Here is a 17,230-nt window from a genome sequence, read left to right as displayed (position 1 = left end):
TTGCCCACTAAACCTTTTGCATAATGCAACCGCAGTTTTGATTGCCTCTCGAGCATTTTGCCTGCTAAGGCCTCGACTGATCTCGAACCAAAGTAGTAAACACTGCGCTGGACGATCGTCTTGAGCATTTTTACAAACTTGGACAAGAGGAATCGCGGCAGCCTTAGAATCTAAGTCCGCTACGGTATTAGATGATACCGACGTAGCAAGCACTTGCTGTCGTATTTGGGCTGAAATCGCAGTCCAACATTGTGCGGGGCCGGTATCTTGAACTCCTGAACAGAGCTGGATAATAGAGACAGCACGCAGCATCTCCACTCGCGAGGCCACCTTCGCAGACTGCAATGGCCTCCCTCCCAAAGCTACCTTAGCGCATTGTCCAGGTGCGGTTGGATCGTGAACAATGCGAGAGCTCGAGAAGCATAGCAGTTCTTGCTGAGGTCGAGTGAAACATCTCGGTATACTTCGAGTACACTTTGTCCATACGTCATTCTTGGTTGCGGCTCTAACGGCATGTAATGCGAAAAGGACGGTAAGAAGTAGTAGCCACAATTGTGGAGCATACGAATGCATCGAGCTTGAGAAGGCGTCGCGTTTTCGGTGATATTAACATTAATACGGGTACAAGTACCGTATATCTCAAATGTCGAAAAGTCACACGATATCTTCTTCAGATACACTTCAAAGTAAAACCGGTATAGGTAGTGTAGTCAATGTTTTTTTTTCTAGCGTTATCCGGATACCCCGGGGTTTTCTAGCCTGATTATAGCATGTTAAGTTGAAGTTCAAGCTCCCCCGCACTTTCAGTTCCTATATGCGGATGAGCCAGCGTACCTAAGCGAGAAGAGATCATGTTGAATGCGAACATTCACATTCACTTTTGAAAACAAAACAAGCTTTACTCTTCGACCACAGTGGTGCGTGCAATCTTCTTCACTGCACCCAGCTTCCCTCAATAACCGTTTATTTTCCACAGACGATGCCTCTGACCCCTGCCAACCAAGTGTCGTATCTGCGCTCACTCCCATCAATCCGCGAGGGTTGCCACCGCGTCTTGGACCTCGGCAAGCAAGACAAGCTGCCCAACTTCTCGGTAGTCGAGAGTAAAGTCCCAGCTTTAGCTGACTATGTCATTAGCGTCATTCGTCAATTGTACCCGACGCCCAACGAGGCGAATGTCCCATTCCACTCACGCTGGCGCCACTTCGAGACTGGCAACCCGCAACGAGTGGAGAAGATGACGTCAACTTGGCATTGTGACAAGTTAGAAAAGGCTCGCCGTCTGCTGGACTTGGCTCTTGTCAGCGTTCTGTTGGATGCGGGGGCAGGCCCCACATGGAAGTATAAGGAACCTGGTACTGAGGATTTTTACAGTCGCAGCGAAGGTCTGGGCATTGCCAGCTTTCACATGTTTGTAGCTGGAAACTTCTCTGTCGATCCAGAAAAGGACCCGCACCGAGTGGATGCAACAGCGCTGGCCAATTTGCCTGATGAAGCCATTTCGGATGCTTTCCAAGTGGTAGGTAATGGCTATATTTTAGGGTTTGGATATATTTGCTAATTTTTATGCGTTTTATTGCAGACGGATGCAAACCCGTTGGTTGGTTGTGCTGGAAGGACGGATCTGCTTAAGGTATTGATTGCTTTTATTGTCTTTTAACGTGGATGACGCTGATTTATTGTGTGTTTTTATAGCGCCTGGGAAAGAGTATTTCGAATTATCCAGAATTCTTTTCGGGGGCGGATGGATCGATTCGACCGGGGAATATGGTGGACTACCTGACCAAGCACCAGAATGCGAGTGGTGAAGTGTCTGTTACGGATCTGTGGAAGGCTGTGCTGAACGGACTGCAGGACATTTGGCCTGCGAGTCGAACCCAAATCGACGGTCAGAATATGGGCGATGTGTGGGAGTTGTCGTGCGTGGATATTTGTGAAAAATTAAAAAAAAATAAGTTGGTGTGACGCTGACTGGAAGTGTGTTAATTGTAGATACTTGCCGGAACATGAGAAGGCTGGCAAGTTCGTGAGCTTCCACAAGCTATCGCAATGGATGACCTACTCACTAATGGAGCCACTTCAAGATGCTGGCTTTAAGATCACTGATCTCAAGCTGATGACTGGTACATGTGCTGGGGCGCGATATGCTCGTATAATTTTGCTGACCTCATTGTATGTAACAGGACTACCAGAATATCGCAACGGAGGACTCTTAGTGGATTTTGGTGTGTTGGTACCGAAGTCTGCTAATATTCTGACAGACGAATTTGACCCGAGCACTGAAGTGATCATCGAGTGGCGAGCGCTCACTGTCGCGATTCTGGACGAGTTGCACAAAGTCATTCTTGGACGTCTTAACTTCACTGCTGACTTGTTCCCCCTCGTCAAGGTATTGTTCCATTTCTACGTGTTGCTCACGGTAAACTAATGCTCTTGAATTTGTCTGATTGCTTCAAGATGCTGGAGGGAGGGAGCTGGAAGGCTGGTCGCGTTATTGCCAAGGAGAAGCGTGCCGACGGTGGCCCGCCGATCAAAATCAAGAGTGATGGCACTGTCTTTTAGACAAGAAATTTTCATACCGGTTTTAATGGTGCCCGCATGAAGATGAGACGTCTAAAAAAACGCAGTGTTTCGAACAACGGACAATAAACATGATAATTACCACATAGTTTCATTTTTGTAGTACATGTATCGGTTGGAGTTACAAACGTACACGGCAATCTACAGTACTGTAGGGACGTTTGTATTGCCAAAACCTCGAAGTCGAATCTAATCCTTCAGCGCCTCGGATATGAAGTTGAACTCCACGGGCTTAGCCGCTGGTTCACGCGCCGAAGTGATGGAGAAAATGAGCCGCGGTACGTTAGCCAAGGGTGATGTCGATTCCGTCGGCTCGGCGTACAACCCCTTGAGATACGTCTTGTACGCCGGCATGAATCGGTCCACGAAGTCGCGCACTTCATCTGTAGTCATGGCTGGCTTTTTGGCTTCCCGCAGGAGCTGCTCCGGCTGCTCACGCCACCTGCCCAGCAAAAAAGAAGAAGATCGATCAGAGATGCAATGCTACGATAGTTATAGAGTGGAAATAAGAGACGTACTCGTATACCCAGTCCAGGTTGTCGATCTTGATCACCACCAAACCATCCAGTACCTCATAGAATTTGTCAAAGGCAAGAAGCTCCTTGTTCACAGTCCTCATGTGCTCACTAATGCAGAGTTATCCAAAGACCGTTAGACTCTCACATATGGAGTGCAGCACAAGCATACCTTAGCTCGGGGCTAGCATCGTCGATCGCTTGGAAGCCCATACACCATCCCTCGATCAACAGAACGTCCAGCGGACCTGTAAGCAATATCGCCTACACTATCAAACACGCGCCAAGCTATTGTCGCCGCACGTGTTCCCGCACCTTGTTTGCGATCCCAGTCCGACAGGGGAGCACGATCACCACGGCCATTGTGTTGAGACTTATCGTAGCGTGGTAGAGCGATCTCTCCTGTTGACGACTTGCACTCATAAACCAAGTCCATCAGGAGCGGGATATCCATCGTGCCTGGATTACCGCGATACTGCATCGAGCCCAATATCAGCCTCGTTACAGATATAAGCGTTTTATACACTATTCACCTGAAGCAGTGGATTGCCCGGGTTGGCCTTGGCGAGCGCCACTTGCTGCTCGTATTTCCAGTACACGTCGTCCAGTGACATAACAGCGCATTTCTTCCCCATGAGCGCCAGTGCCTCCTGCATGTACATGGATGCCGTGGTCTTGCCACCGCCCTGCGGGCAGCTCAAGCCGATGCAGACGCAGTGTTTGGCGTCACCCTGCTTCTTCTGCGCAGCCTCCACGACCTCCGTCGTCCAGCTGAACATGGGCAGGTAATAGTCATCCACGCGACGTCGAAGAGCATGATCATCCACTGTCAGTGAGCGTTTGATGGCGTCCCGGCGGATCAGCGCCTCAATGTGCTGGCGAAGTTTCTGTGTGCGCTCCAGGAAGGCTGTCATGGCTATGACAGCGAACTAAACTATAGAGTGCCTTCGATACAAAATTACGCTACCTAAATTATATTGACAAAAATACTCCGACCTACCTTGAAGTTTGCCATATTTGACATTATGTGTTTACACATTTTTTTCATCCCATCCCATGTTCCGACCATTTCAGAAAAAGCGTCAAGACGGAAGTTCTCGCTCAACCTTCGTCTTTGCCTCACTCTCTTCCGGATGAATACATCAACTTCGCCTCCTTCTTCTCCTACTGCTCTGCACGACGAATGGGAGCTTGTGAACGACGAGGCAGAGTACGTGGTGTGAGCTGTCGTTTTGGTGGTCGACACTGAAACTAATTGCTTGTTATTCTGCAACGTTGGATGCGTAGAATCATCGCGCCACTGGCGACGACACCCGAAGCGGTGAGGATCAATGACTGCATTCGTTTGAAGTGTGGCTGGTTTTGCTCTTACCTTTGATGTTTTTGGGCTTTAATACAGAAATCGGAGGGATCAGAGCACGAGGAGGAGGCAATAAAGCACGAGCCCCCCGAGGGTTATCTGCCTATTCGACTGCGCCAGGGTGAAGAGATCCGACCAGCCTGGTTCAAGGCTACACAGCAAGTTGACGATTTTGTCAGCAAGGTGTTTTTTCTTTTAGCGTCATCGAGAGCATTAGTTCTTCTCATTGATGTGCTATCCGATACTGTTTGACGTTGCAGTTTTTCACGGACCAGCTCGCAAATGAAAAGAAAATCAGACTGATTTATATGGGCATGCTACTACTACCCAGTCGCTCCATGGGCGAGTACGGCATTGAGGAGAACGGTGTGATCCACTGCGTCATTACCGATGCCCGTGCGTAAAATTTCATCTCGCGTTGAACCATATGGGGATTCTAATGATGTTGTAATGCGTGCATTCAGCCCCAATGCCCCACCCGCAAGCAGCACTCCAAACGAATCTCAAGGTTTTGAACCCACAAAACTCTTTGCTGGTTCTCACAGGCATTTTCCTGTACGGCCTGTGGACGCTCTTCTACTACTTCCCGCAGTTTTTTTCATGGAAATCGTTAGTCTTGTTGGCACTCTTCAGTGCGATTCACGTTTCAGCAGTGGTTTCCCGTATCACCACCTCCTGAACACCATATCCATTCCGTTCGTCCTCAATGAGCCTCCCAAAAAGAGCTTACTTCGAAAGCTGCTGCGGGGCCATTGCAATAGCTTGATTTTGACCAGTATACCTTCTTTTGAGCAGCTCATATTTATTCAAAGCTGCGTTTTGCTTCACGTAATAAAACTATCCTTCACTCACTATAAACGACGTCATTTCCGTCTACTGAGAAAAAACGACGCGCCGGCTAGAGCAGCTACGGCAGCAGCATACACGACCATTCCGATCGCGGTATCATTATTGTGTGCCAACGCTCGACGCACAGCGAGCCGATAGTGCGGAACTATCAGGCGGATATATTTATTTCCCCAGGTACGCGCTCGATTCACAGCATCCTTCAAATCGGAGTCCTCGGAAAGCAGCACCTGTATCCATTCCACATGTCAATCAAAGGTTGTCAGCTTAGAAGTAGTTACAGTGCAGACATCAGCAACGTACGTGGTCGCCTTCGTCGTCGACGTACAGGATTCGGCGAATAGTATTGTCACCAAGTCGGTTCTGGACATCCACGAGAAGCTGCTTAACTGACTCAGCAGAGCTCGTAAATCGATGGTTATTACCGTAGCAATCGGCAAGTTTGTAGACAAATACATCAGGTGCATGCTCCTCTTCGTTAAGAGGGTTCTCATCCAGCAACGCTGGGTCGCCTGTAGCACTTGTTCCGGTTGACGACTGAAAATCATTCCAGGACTGACGCCCCACCAATGATGCAATGTCAATCCCATCACCATCGGGGTCATCCACACCAACATTCGAGTCATCATCCTCGACTTCTTCTTCGTGCTCAGCAGAGTCATTTGAGTATTTCAAACTGCTCCGAAATTGATCCCACAACGGCTGCACACTGTCACTTTTAACGTTCTGAAACGTGCCCATTTGCTGAATGACGCCACGCGTGACCTGTAGGACGTCTACTATACCCACAAGTTTTGTACCATTATCGAAGACGGGCACGTGCAGAAACTTGCCGTTGTGCATTGAATGAAGCGTCTCCAAGATCGTTGTCCCCAATGTGGCTGTTTGAGGATTGGGTGTCATCACGCTCGACAGCACGCATTGATTGGGTTCCAGCGACGAAGCGACCACACGCCGCATCAGATCTTTTGACGTGAAAATGCCCACTGTCCGACCTGCTTCATCGCAAACCATAACGGCACTAGTCTTCTGTATAAGCATCATGCGTGCTGCGTCCATCGCTGTTGACGACGGACCCAAAACAGGCACCTCCGAGCCTTCCATGAGGATTGCCGATAGTGTTGGCAAAAACAGCTGAAGCAAAAATTAACATCCGTCAGGACGTCAATTCTGCCCATAGAAATATGCATCTACACGTTATTACTTACCTTTTGCCGCAAGGACTCGAATAAATTAGCCTCCGTGGACCCTGATAAACTATCTTGCAGCTACGATTCACACCCATAAGAAACATCAGCAATTAAAAACACAAATTTATTTCATTCCTATACAAAGATAAAGCAATACCTTTTTAACCGTTTCCTCCAGTCGGTCGGAAGACTCTCGGTACGCATGCTCGAGCTTTGTGATAGCTTCATACAAACACTTGGCGATGTCCAGGATGCCGACCACTGCAGAATACACACGGAAAAGTTAATACACGCTTTACCTTCTATACTCCTCTTACACACTCCTTACCTTTATCATTGTCCGTCACCGGTAAGTGGCGAAATTGTCCGGAAATCATCTTCTTAAGCGCGTCGATCGCGCTGGAGTTGGCTGACACACACGACGGGTCGGGGGTCATGACCTCATGCGCTAGCGTCCTACCAGGGTCTCTGCCCACTGCCACAACTTTTACCGCGACATCTCTGTCGGTCAGGATTCCTGTGAGCAACCCATTTCTGTCTACAAGCAGCGCAGCGTCCGTCTTCCTCTCCACCATCGCCCGCACGCACTGCGCCACCGTCGCGTGGTCACCCTGCAGAAGAGCTCGTGACGGTCGCATGCGCTTCACGGATCGGCTGTGGCTATGACTGCGACTCGAGCGGTGCCGAGCTCGTTCCTGCGAGACATTAGATTCATGCTCTTGACTGTGTCGCAATGATGTTTTCGTGTCCTCCGCGGTCGACTGCTGCTGATGCGTCTTGGTCTTGCGTCCTGCCTTTTTGGTGGAGAACACGAGCTGCTGAGGGCGTGGCTTGCGCGCGTCCTTCTCCCGACGTGGTAGCATCGTCACCTTGTTTCTTACACTGGAGAATCAGAATCCTTCTCCGACCTTTAAAAGCTGCGGTTCGGTGTTCAATTGGTTTTGACAGGGTAATGAGGAAGTGCTCTTCTGTACTGTACTGTAGAGCACTTCCGCATTAGAGTTTACATGCACAACCTTAGCGTGTGTGTATGTAGTCTACAAGAAAACATGTTTACTCATGATATTTGACCGAGTGCATCAGCTCGTGCAGGTTACCACTGCTTGCACTGATAAGGCATCTAACTCGCTCTGTGGTACGAAGGAGATTTGATGGCAACTAAATTTGAGCTTGCCATACTCCCTCTTCTACAAGAATAGTAGATATTCTAGGGGTAATGGCTTACACAACAACGGACATGCAGCTAGTATCTAGCTACAAGAGAGAAGCATAGCTGCAGTATAATTTGATTGGTAGATTTTTCATTTTTTTTTCAGGCATCGCAAGAGAATCATTTTACAGTAAAACGATCATGGTGAGCCCCGGCATGGACGAGGGTGTGTTTCTCGTGGATGATGCTATCTTCTCCGCCAGCGAGGCGCATCATATCACACAGGAAGAGCAGCTAGTCATGATTCAGCCGCGCCCGATGGAGGAGATCCTCTACATCGCGTCCGTCGTAGCGCAGCACAAGTTTCCAGTGGACGTGGTGAACAACATCCTCGAGTTCGCCGGCGTGTTACTCGCCTTCCAAGCCGAAACCTCGGAGATCCGTCGTGGGCGTAGTGACATGAACGAGGATTACCTACAACTGCAGCTGCCCACTGCCGAGGAGCTAGATATTCCGCCTGGAGTGGACGTAGGTAAATGCTTGCTGCTGGTAGCAGACTGCGTATCCAAGGACCAGGGTTGGGCCACCGATGGACGCGAATACAATGGTACCTACCGCGAGTCAAGTTCATGGAGCGAGGTGACGGTGACGTCGATGAACGCATTGGGGGAAAGGAATGAGACGGTTCGCGTGCCGTTTTGCCCCAACCTTCGTGCTGGCAGAAACTTCCGCCACCACCGCAAGTACTTTAACAGTTCGTCGGACCTGCTGCACCATATCAAGCTGGGAGATTGCGTGTCGATCGTGCTCCGGTCGCAGTTTCCCGGGTGGTCAAACACGGCCAAGTACGGTCGGCTCGCAGTCTGCTTTGCAGTGGAGCTGAATGACAATTTCTCGTTTGCGGACGTCTCGTTCCCGAGCGCTGACTTGGAGGAGAGCGCGGGCCCCTCTATCCCTTGCAGTGTTCAGTAAAAGATGGTCACCTAGACTAATTCATCAATCCTTGCCCTTTAAATTCGACCAGTGACTGAAAAATATACTGGTTTTGTAGGGGCTGTTCATGTGCAGTTAGCTGTGAGCTGAACACAAATATCAAAATGCATGCGAGGAAAATAGTGCAATACATTTTTTGCTAAATACGCTTACTGCGCTGCAGAGTCCCCGAGCAAAAGCTGATGGCATGACCAACGAGTGTACCGTACTAACCTAGAGCTCATACTTAGCTTTAGAACACGATGGATTCGAACAGGACTGGCCTCAATAAGCCTTAATCATACGTGCAGATCTTGGTTTTAACCGAAGCAGCCCTAGGTACACTACAGAGCTACCTATGCTTCGTAGGCTGCTACATGTTTTTGCAAGCGGTCGTACCCACAAAACCCTCATTATGATGCCCTTCGGGCTGCTTCAGAAATGCAATATTGTATTTCTGTGTCAAATGTGGTGAATATTGCGATACTTAGCCGCACTATTTTCAGTAAAAATCGCTGCCAATACATTTTTTGAGACCTCTTCTGTTCATGTAGTACTCGAACATAATTAAAGCTGTGCAGAAAGTACTATTAGAAAAGTAGTGCAGAAGCTTGGATGAGCTCTAGTAATACTAGTAGTATGGTACGATTTGTACAAAATACAGGTTGCACAACTATTAATACATGTTAAGTAGTGCAGGAGGTTAGAGATTTTACACGTAACCTACAGGCTATTCCGGTGTTGGAAGTTGAAGCGAGACGGAGACGACGACATGATTGGTCCGCTGAAAGGTCGCGCCCGATTTTATACCAATCCCCAAGCAGCATCTCTCCACAGCAATGACTCGACAACGGTCTCCTCTATCATTGGCTGCAACAACGATGACTAGCCCAGCAGCGAGATTCATGTCCGTTGCAGTTGCTGCGCTCATGGTCGCCACTTCGGCTTTGAACTCCTGACTAATTAATGGAAATGCCGCTGCGAATTGGACAGCCGACGCGATCAGGCTCCGCCGCGCCACTTGTGCTATTGCGACTAGCATTATTGGCGTTTACTCTCGTAAACGCGCAAACACTGCGTAGCGAGCCAACAGGGGGCGTGATATCGCCCGCGGAAGAAGCCGTCATCCCAGAAGTCAACAAGTCACTCGGCCTAGCCCAGCGCGAGGTCTTCGGCTTGGCTCTGGCGGCGGTCGTAATTTTTGTCGCCGCCGGAGGAGGCACCGGAGGTGGAGGAGTGTTGGATCCCATCTATATCCTCATCATCGGGTTGGATGCTAAGGTGCGCGACAGCATCCTACATTTGTGCAAACAGCGATATTAACTGGCCCGACTTGATGTATTCTCCGTACAGACCGCAATTCCTCTTTCCAGTATCACGATTCTCGGTGGAGGTATGTTCCAGCGCCGTGTTCCACTATATTGCCGTGTTCTCATGTTTGTTAACCGCGTGTTCCTCAGCAATCGGCAACCTCTTTTTGAATCTTCGCCGCACCCGTGATAACTCGACCCAACCGCTTATTGACTGGAATGTTATTCTCGTCATACAACCACTTCTTTTGTGTACGTTGCATTTTCAATTACGCTTGGTGATTTGGGTGTGTGTGTTTACACAGTGATGATATGTATGTAGTGGGAGCAACCTGCGGCACCTTCCTTAATACGATAATGCCGACATGGCTTTTGTGTGTGCTGTTAGTGCTGTTGCTCAGTGTGACCGGTACACGCACCCTTCAGAAGGCCATTAAAGCGCGCCAAAAAGAGCGTTGGCAATGCGGTGTCTCGCCCGAGGCGACAACTCTCCTCGGTATCGCTTCATCCTCCGCCGACACTTTAAAAGCCCACAGAGAAGCCGATTTAAAGGTTGTATCCCGTGCAAACATTCCATGGCGTAAGCTAGCAACGCTTGCAAGTCTGTTCGTGGTTGTCGCCGGGATGAGGGTCCTCCGAGGAGGAAAGAACTTTGACAGTCCGGTTGGCATCGATTCGTCATCAACTCTTTATCCAGTGCTCGTAACTTTGCCCGTCGCCGTCCTCATCGGAGTCAGCTACTTTTCGCTGAAAAATCTTGGGGCCACGTACGAAAAGCAGCAAAGCGGCGGATACGAGCTCGAAGCGCACGAAATTAAGTGGACGCCGTCGTCAATCCGATATTTTCCCATGTGCTCGCTCGCGGCTGGAGCGGTCTCCGGCATGTTCGGTATCGGCGGAGGTATAATCAACGGTCCGCTTCTGCTTGAGGTCGGAGTCGACCCCTCAGCCGCTTCGGCTATGACCGCCACCACCGTGCTTTTCTCGAGCGGAAGTAAGTCCCAATTTTGGCGTTACTTTTTGTCATGCACTAACAATTGTATGCGCCTGTCGTTCAGTGTCGTCGCTCAACTACGCAGCGATGGGAAAGATGGATCTGCATCTGGCACAACTCATGCTGCCGATGGGCCTTGTTACCACGTACATTGGTCATTTATGTCTGCTCAAGCTCGTGCGTCACTATAATTGCCCGTCGATGATTATCTTTTCCATGGCCACGATTGTCCTCATTAGCGCCGTCGCCATGAGTGTTCAAAGTGTACGAGCGTTGCTCGCGTAAAATGACTTCGAAGTATACATAAGCACTACGTGTATTACTTTTTTTTCAAAATCTTAAGAGAAAAGGAAAGAATGATATCAGGATTTATTTGAATTCATTAACATCCAATCATATTGCCCAAGCCATTGTACTTTTAGATTCACCTTGCTTCAACAAAGAGAACGCGATCGATGGGAGGGCAAGGAGTTTTGGCGCGCGGTCTGGCAGTGCTAACGCTCGGTGCGGCGTTGGTACTAGCTCAACGACCAGTAGGGGAAGACAACCCCGTGAAGTTTGGCCCCGTCCCAACGTTCCCGCCGCAGGGCGAACAGTATGAACCGCGTGGGGTGTTGCGCTCTGTGGAGAAGCCCCACCAGCTGCTTGGGATCCTGCTGGCTGCGTTGGTGGTGCTCATCTCGTCCGGAGCTAAGATTGGCGGTGGGGCTGTGCTTGATGCTGTCTATATATTGGTGCTGAAGCTGGGGCCAGATGTACGTTACCTTGCTGCGGAGAAGAGAGACCCTCCTGTTTACACTATAACGCTGCGTATATGATCGTGTAGGAGGCGATCCCTCTGGCGAGCATTACAGTTTTTGGAGGAGGTAAGACAATTGTAGAGTGGTGTATGTTTTATTTAAATTGATCTGGAATCCTCATAAAGCTGTGTTGCGGCTGGGTTTGATGATCGTTGTGTAGCTGTGTGCGACTTCTTTTTGAATCTGTGGAAAAAGCCAATTAACTCAAACTTCCCGCTGATCAACTGGGACTTTATGCTGATAATGCAGCCCATGCTACTGAGTTCGTTCATGCTGTGGGCTTACCGGAATCGTGTTCTTGTATTAATTGTCATTGTTTTGCGTGCAGTGGGAGCTGCGTTTGGAGCATCGATGATCTCGTGGTTTTCTACTTGGCTGCTTACCATCGCGCTGATTGTGTATCTAGTGTACGTCGGCAAGAAAGCTTTCAAGAAAGCTCGTGCTGTTGGACATGAAGAAGGCTGGCGGTGGTGCAGCAGCAGTGAAACGATGTCGTTGCTTGGCGCGCCATCCATGAGCTTCCAGGTGTGCATCTATAGCCATGCCAACTTTCTTGTTTACGTACACACACCTACATATTCTGATTGCGGATGTCTTTTGAAAACACTAGGACGATGATGGCAGCTTTCAGTACAAGAGTGGTCTTTCATGGCGCAAGTTGGGGATTAACTTCGGTATCTTTACTGCCACGGTGCTGCTCACAGCGCTCCAAGGCGGGAGGTACTTCCCCAGTCCACTCGGCATCCCTCCCACGTCCTTTTTCTTCTTGATCGTCTCGATGCTGCCGTTCATCTTCCTCTCAGTTGTCTCGCATTATCAGATGAAAGACGCTGTGGCGACGTACCAAAGACAGCAGAATCCACGATTCATCCTCGCCCCAAACGAAGTGCAGGTACAACGTGCCTCTCCACTGTATCCCGTCTCCACCATCTAATTGAAACTCCATTCCAGTGGTCCCCGGACGCGATCAGGAAGATACCTCTTCGTCTGCTTGGAATTGGTGCGATTGCAGGAGCGTTCGGCGTCGGCGGTGAAGGTGCGACATCCAGCTTGCTGCGTGGCGTTAACTTCACCCCAGCAGCAGTGTCCGCCATGTCAGCCACGGCTGTGTTCTTTGTCAGCGGCAGTAAGTACTGTACTCATGGAGTTTCCTTATTACCAGCAGCTGAACTTATGCTGTTGTATTGCTCTGCAGTGGCGTCCTTTGACTTTTTACTGTGGGGGAAGCTAGACCTGAATCTGGCCAAGTTCTTGATGCCGCTCGGCTTTATGATGACATTACTCGGTCGTCTGTGTTTGATTAGAATTGTCCGCAAGGCCAAATCGCGCACGTTGCTACTGTTCGCCATCGCCGCGGCGATGTTTATCAGCATTTTTCCGCTTGCCTTTATGGAATTGCGTGGTCTTTTCGGATTTTAGGCAGAATAAGAGCTTAAAAAATAAATCCCTTTTTATCGTAAAAACGTGGTTTTAGCTATTAAAGAAAGGGTCTCACTTGGAGGAAGGGGAACGGACCGAAGATCCCAGTGGACGGTGGCGCGAGACAAGGCCAAGTCATGGCGGAGACGGGAGCCCACGCGCGTGAGAACGGCGTGAGCCACAAGAAGCGGCGTGAGACCATGTCCGGCGGCGAGTCGGCGCCGAAGAAGATCAAGCTGGAGGAAGACACGCCGCCGGAGGCCAACCCCAACACTATTGAGGCCGTGAGAGAGAAGAACAAGGCGTTGGACATCGACATGAAGGAGAAAAACAGACGCATAACCTACCTGACTAAGAAATGCGAGGCGCTGTACCGCTCTCGAGGCGTGACGAGTGCTTCATTCCGCTTTCTGAGGAGGCAGTGGTTCCAGCTACAGGACGAGCTGCTCGCTGCAGTAAAGACGGTGGATCCCTCCTCTGTGCCAGACGAGGCCTCAAAGGAGGCCTGGCTGGCCGCTCTAGACGCCATTGACGGCTTCGGGCAGGTCCGCGTACGCACAGAGGAGCTCAAGCTGAACCTTCCAGAGTGGTTCATCACAGTGGCTAAGGACGCAGAGCAGGAGGAACCGGACGCTGACGTGTCGTTGCCGTCAGATGATGATGCTGACGCCAGCGCATTTATTAAAGCAGATGATTTATCAAAGCTGGAGAAGGAAGTGTATGAGCAGCTCAAGCAAAAAAGCGAGATAACGAAGGAGTTATTGCAGAAACTACTCGCTGCAGTTGGCAGCGCATCTCAAGACAAGACAAAACCAATTGAATATGCCCATATTCTGCAAGAAAAACGAGCAGCAGTCGCCGAAACCCTGGGGTTAAAGAGCCAGCTACAGGCGGTGCGTGTATTGAAGTAGCGATTGCGAATTGGTGGATATTTGGGGCTGACTAAATTTTTCTTTTTCGTGACGCAGTTTAAAACGCGAATAGCTGAACTCGAGCGTGACGTGGAAGCGAAAGAAACGGAGCGACATCGTGCTTGTCGAGACTATGACAGATTGAGCGTATATGTGGAACAACGGGGTGGTGTAAATACGGACAATGGTGATGTTGGTGATGTCAAAATGGAGGAAGCTGCAGATGGTGAAAAGGCTGGTGAGAAAGCTTCTTCAGGATCGTCGAGTACTGAGATGGTGAAGCAAGAAGCACTTGTGGAGCAAGCGAAGGAGCATGCAAAGGTTGTTGCTACTCTGAAAGAAAACATAGGGATCTTGAGTAAGAAACTGTACCAAGAGCGTCATAATGTCGATTCCATGAAGCGAGAGCTGGAAAAACTCAAGGCTTCAGAGACGGCGGTAAGTAATTCGAGTATCAACAGAATAGACAGAGTCACCTTGCTCACTAAGAAACAATTTGCTGTGTTTCTATACAGTGGAAAAATGATGAAGCTGCTCTGGCTCAAGAGCATGAGGAAAAAATCCAACAACTTCGCGATGAAAAAGCTCACGGCGACGAAGAGTACAAGAAAGTTCTCCACAAGACAAAGGTACTGTTGTGTGAAGCTGGCTGACTCATTAAAGCAGGCTTTACCGACTTAATAATTATGTGCTGGAACCAGGATCTCGAGCACCACATGACCATGAAGTGGGAGAAAAAGATCACAAAAATCCAGGCAGAAATGAGCAAAACAAAAGCACAGATGGACGAGTTAAACCTGAAGAACGTATCATTACGAGAAAAAATCTCCAACGCATCGACCTACAGAGATCAGGTGGGAGCTAGTCGAGCAGGATGATAAGAGGTTTTCGCCACTAAACGCTTCTATCTTTTGCGTCGAATTTACAGCTAAGCGAAGCGAAGTCGGAGCTGCAATCAGTTAGGCGCGAAAACACCAACTTGACGGCACAAATCGAGCGTGAGCGGAGCCGAGCAGATCGAGCTCAAGCCTCGGCAGATAATCATGAAATCTTGACACTGACAAAGAAGGTAAACCGTAATTCTCTCTGGTCGGCTACGGCATCTGACTAAATTTTTTTATAGGTGGCTCTATTGGAGAAGGAAAAATTAGAGTTGCAGCAGACATATGACGCGCTGAAGCAAGCAGAAATGTACGATGCTTAGATTTACATCAAGGTTATTGGTTTTGAAGGTCTGACGAAGGTGCTGTGGTCTGGCAGGAAGAGTGCTGGCGAAAAGCTGACTGACGCGTTAAAGCGCTTATCGGGAGTGGAGGCGAAGCTCGAGGAAGAAAGAAAGGAAGCCCACGAGTGCAGTGAGAGACTGCGTGCTCAAATCAAGGATATGAAGGCTTCCGGTGAAGCTACTAGAGAAGAGAACGACGCGTTATTGCTGGAAATTGAGACAGTGACGAAAGATGTGGAATCACTGCGTCACGGCCGAAAGAAATTTATTCAGCAGATCGAGGAGAAGCGCAACGCCAATAAGAAGCTTCACACATTGCTCGCAAGGGAGGAGCAAGCCAAGTCGCATTGCTTCGAGGAGTTGGCAGCAGTGCGGCTGCAGGTTTCATCGCTGAGCACTGTACACAAGCACCAGAAAGCATTTATCGAGTCAGCCAAGGTACGCTTTGAGGTGAATTATTATGAAACATTTGAACTTGTTGCTGACTTTTCTTCGATTCATGTAGGAATCTTTACAAGCAAAGGAGATCGAGCTCGACAAGTTGAAGGAGTATGTCAAGACCATTGAAACGGAGCGTGAGGCTTCAGATGCTGAAAAGCGCAAATTATTACGAGATGCAGAAGTGGCAAAGACGATCTGTGCGACTGCGGAAAAGTCACATCAGCAACTGCAGCAGGAGAAGCAGAAACCTTGTGAAGAATGCGAGACACAACGTAAGAAGATCGACGAAATGGAGCGCAAGCTGCAGCATGCCAAGTCAACACCCTCTACTGGCGAGCTCACAGATCTCGAGCGATTCGAGCTGCGCGACTTGCAGAAACTCGTGAATTGCTCGGTATGCCAAGACCGACGCAAGGATGTGCTCATCTCCAAGTGCTCCCACATGTTCTGCAAGGAATGTATCGAGAACAACCTCAAGTCGCGCAACCGCAAGTGTCCTACCTGCAAGAAAATGTTCGGCCACGACGACGTTAAGTCCGTGTGGTTCACGTAGTCAGCCCCAAGATAACTGTCGAGGTAAATCGAACTACCGTAGTTCTTCTTGTTTTATCTGACTTGCAGCAACTTAAGATTTATGTCGCGCAACATTGTTTGCTAAGGTCACTTTTTGAGTGGCAAGAATGGCACGGACCAAGTCCAACACCTTACGGAAGCGGCGACTGTCCGGCGGAAACAGCGGTGCAAAACGCCAACGACATGGCACGCAGGAGACATCAACCCAGCTGTATGCGGCCGATGATACTGTGTTGGTGCTGGGAGACGGCGATTTTTCATTCTCGCGAGGACTTGTCAAGCACCGCAGCACAGGCCAAGGCGTGATCGCTACCTCGTTCGACTCGGAAAGCCAAGTTCGTCGCAAATATCCGAATGCCCAAGAGTGCATCGCGGCGGTGCGGTCGGCACACGGGCTTGTGTTGCATGATGTGGATGCCACCAAGCTGTTTGAGTTGCCGCAAAAGGTGAAGACCGGCACGGGACTGAAGACCATCCCTGATTTTTTTCAGTACATTGTCTTTAACTTCCCCCACAGCGGACAACAGCGCGTGCACATCAACCGAGCGCTACTACTTAATTTCTTTGAGAGTGCAAGGGACCGGCTGACAGTCCGTGGCGAAGCGCATGTCACGCTCAAGACACGACCCCCGTATTCCAACTGGTTCATTGAGGACCAGGCCAAGATCGCGGGTTTCGTCATGAAGGAGCGACGACAGTTCGATATTAAGCTATTCCCAGGATATCGCCACCGCACAACGGACCCACAAGCAAAGAAGTTCGAGGCTCATCTCTGCGTCACGTACGTTTTTGTGGTCAACCGGTCCAAGGTAGGATGCAGACATGGTCTGGCTGCTGTCGGTGGTAAATGACTAACTTGTTGCTGTGTTATAGTATCACTTCCAGAGGAGTCGCGCTGCGTTGAATGCGGCCAGCGCTGAGATAGCAGCCGCTGAGGCCAGTGA

The 17,230-nt window shown here is 49.6% G+C and overlaps 9 protein-coding genes across 9 annotated transcripts; 7 read left to right on the top strand and 2 right to left on the bottom strand.

The window, feature by feature from the left end:
* Positions 1-928: 928 nt before the first annotated feature.
* PITG_03828 (uncharacterized protein) lies at positions 929-2,607 on the top strand (the record flags this gene model as incomplete). Its single annotated transcript, XM_002906824.1, has 6 exons — positions 929-1,519; positions 1,583-1,633; positions 1,696-1,919; positions 1,993-2,123; positions 2,184-2,389; positions 2,458-2,607. 6 exons carry the CDS (start codon positions 980-982, stop codon positions 2,560-2,562), a joined length of 1,257 nt encoding a protein of 418 aa, XP_002906870.1.
* Positions 2,608-2,769: 162 nt separating this feature from the next.
* On the bottom strand, positions 2,770-4,009 carry PITG_03827 (uncharacterized protein; the record flags this gene model as incomplete). Its single annotated transcript, XM_002906823.1, has 5 exons — positions 2,770-3,022; positions 3,099-3,206; positions 3,268-3,343; positions 3,411-3,570; positions 3,629-4,009. The coding sequence occupies 5 exons, from the start codon at positions 4,007-4,009 to the stop codon at positions 2,770-2,772; spliced, it is 978 nt and encodes a 325-aa protein (XP_002906869.1).
* A 175-nt stretch (positions 4,010-4,184) lies between these two features.
* On the top strand, positions 4,185-5,134 carry PITG_03826 (uncharacterized protein; the record flags this gene model as incomplete). The annotated part of the gene is made up of 5 exons (XM_002906822.1): positions 4,185-4,305; positions 4,383-4,416; positions 4,495-4,638; positions 4,716-4,851; positions 4,920-5,134. 2 exons carry the CDS (start codon positions 4,764-4,766, stop codon positions 5,132-5,134), a joined length of 303 nt encoding a protein of 100 aa, XP_002906868.1.
* Positions 5,135-5,318: 184 nt separating this feature from the next.
* Positions 5,319-7,354, bottom strand: PITG_03825 (myosin-like protein; the record flags this gene model as incomplete). Its single annotated transcript, XM_002906821.1, has 6 exons — positions 5,319-5,531; positions 5,605-6,435; positions 6,510-6,569; positions 6,649-6,752; positions 6,820-7,163; positions 7,254-7,354. 6 exons carry the CDS (start codon positions 7,352-7,354, stop codon positions 5,319-5,321), a joined length of 1,653 nt encoding a protein of 550 aa, XP_002906867.1.
* A 587-nt stretch (positions 7,355-7,941) lies between these two features.
* Positions 7,942-8,613, top strand: PITG_03824 (uncharacterized protein; the record flags this gene model as incomplete). Its single annotated transcript, XM_002906820.1, has 1 exon — positions 7,942-8,613. The coding sequence occupies one exon, from the start codon at positions 7,942-7,944 to the stop codon at positions 8,611-8,613; it is 672 nt and encodes a 223-aa protein (XP_002906866.1).
* Positions 8,614-10,280: 1,667 nt separating this feature from the next.
* On the top strand, positions 10,281-11,202 carry PITG_03823 (uncharacterized protein; the record flags this gene model as incomplete). Its single annotated transcript, XM_002906819.1, has 3 exons — positions 10,281-10,625; positions 10,701-10,917; positions 10,982-11,202. The coding sequence occupies 3 exons, from the start codon at positions 10,281-10,283 to the stop codon at positions 11,200-11,202; spliced, it is 783 nt and encodes a 260-aa protein (XP_002906865.1).
* A 142-nt stretch (positions 11,203-11,344) lies between these two features.
* On the top strand, positions 11,345-13,136 carry PITG_03822 (uncharacterized protein; the record flags this gene model as incomplete). Its single annotated transcript, XM_002906818.1, has 7 exons — positions 11,345-11,672; positions 11,744-11,783; positions 11,878-11,979; positions 12,046-12,242; positions 12,328-12,609; positions 12,669-12,843; positions 12,913-13,136. 7 exons carry the CDS (start codon positions 11,373-11,375, stop codon positions 13,134-13,136), a joined length of 1,320 nt encoding a protein of 439 aa, XP_002906864.1.
* An 86-nt stretch (positions 13,137-13,222) lies between these two features.
* Positions 13,223-16,266, top strand: PITG_03821 (uncharacterized protein; the record flags this gene model as incomplete). The annotated part of the gene is made up of 8 exons (XM_002906817.1): positions 13,223-14,033; positions 14,121-14,485; positions 14,563-14,676; positions 14,749-14,901; positions 14,976-15,116; positions 15,171-15,238; positions 15,308-15,710; positions 15,778-16,266. The coding sequence occupies 8 exons, from the start codon at positions 13,274-13,276 to the stop codon at positions 16,264-16,266; spliced, it is 2,493 nt and encodes an 830-aa protein (XP_002906863.1).
* Positions 16,267-16,393: 127 nt separating this feature from the next.
* PITG_03820 (uncharacterized protein) lies at positions 16,394-17,190 on the top strand (the record flags this gene model as incomplete). Its single annotated transcript, XM_002906816.1, has 2 exons — positions 16,394-17,088; positions 17,172-17,190. 2 exons carry the CDS (start codon positions 16,394-16,396, stop codon positions 17,188-17,190), a joined length of 714 nt encoding a protein of 237 aa, XP_002906862.1.
* Positions 17,191-17,230: the final 40 nt, after the last annotated feature.

The sequence above is a fragment of the Phytophthora infestans genome, genomic scaffold, assembly GCF_000142945.1.
Source record: "Phytophthora infestans T30-4 supercont1.4 genomic scaffold, whole genome shotgun sequence".
Lineage (NCBI taxonomy): Eukaryota > Oomycota > Peronosporomycetes > Peronosporales > Peronosporaceae > Phytophthora > Phytophthora infestans.
Note: the sequence above shows the minus strand (reverse complement) of the source record. Positions and strands in the feature narration are given on the sequence as shown.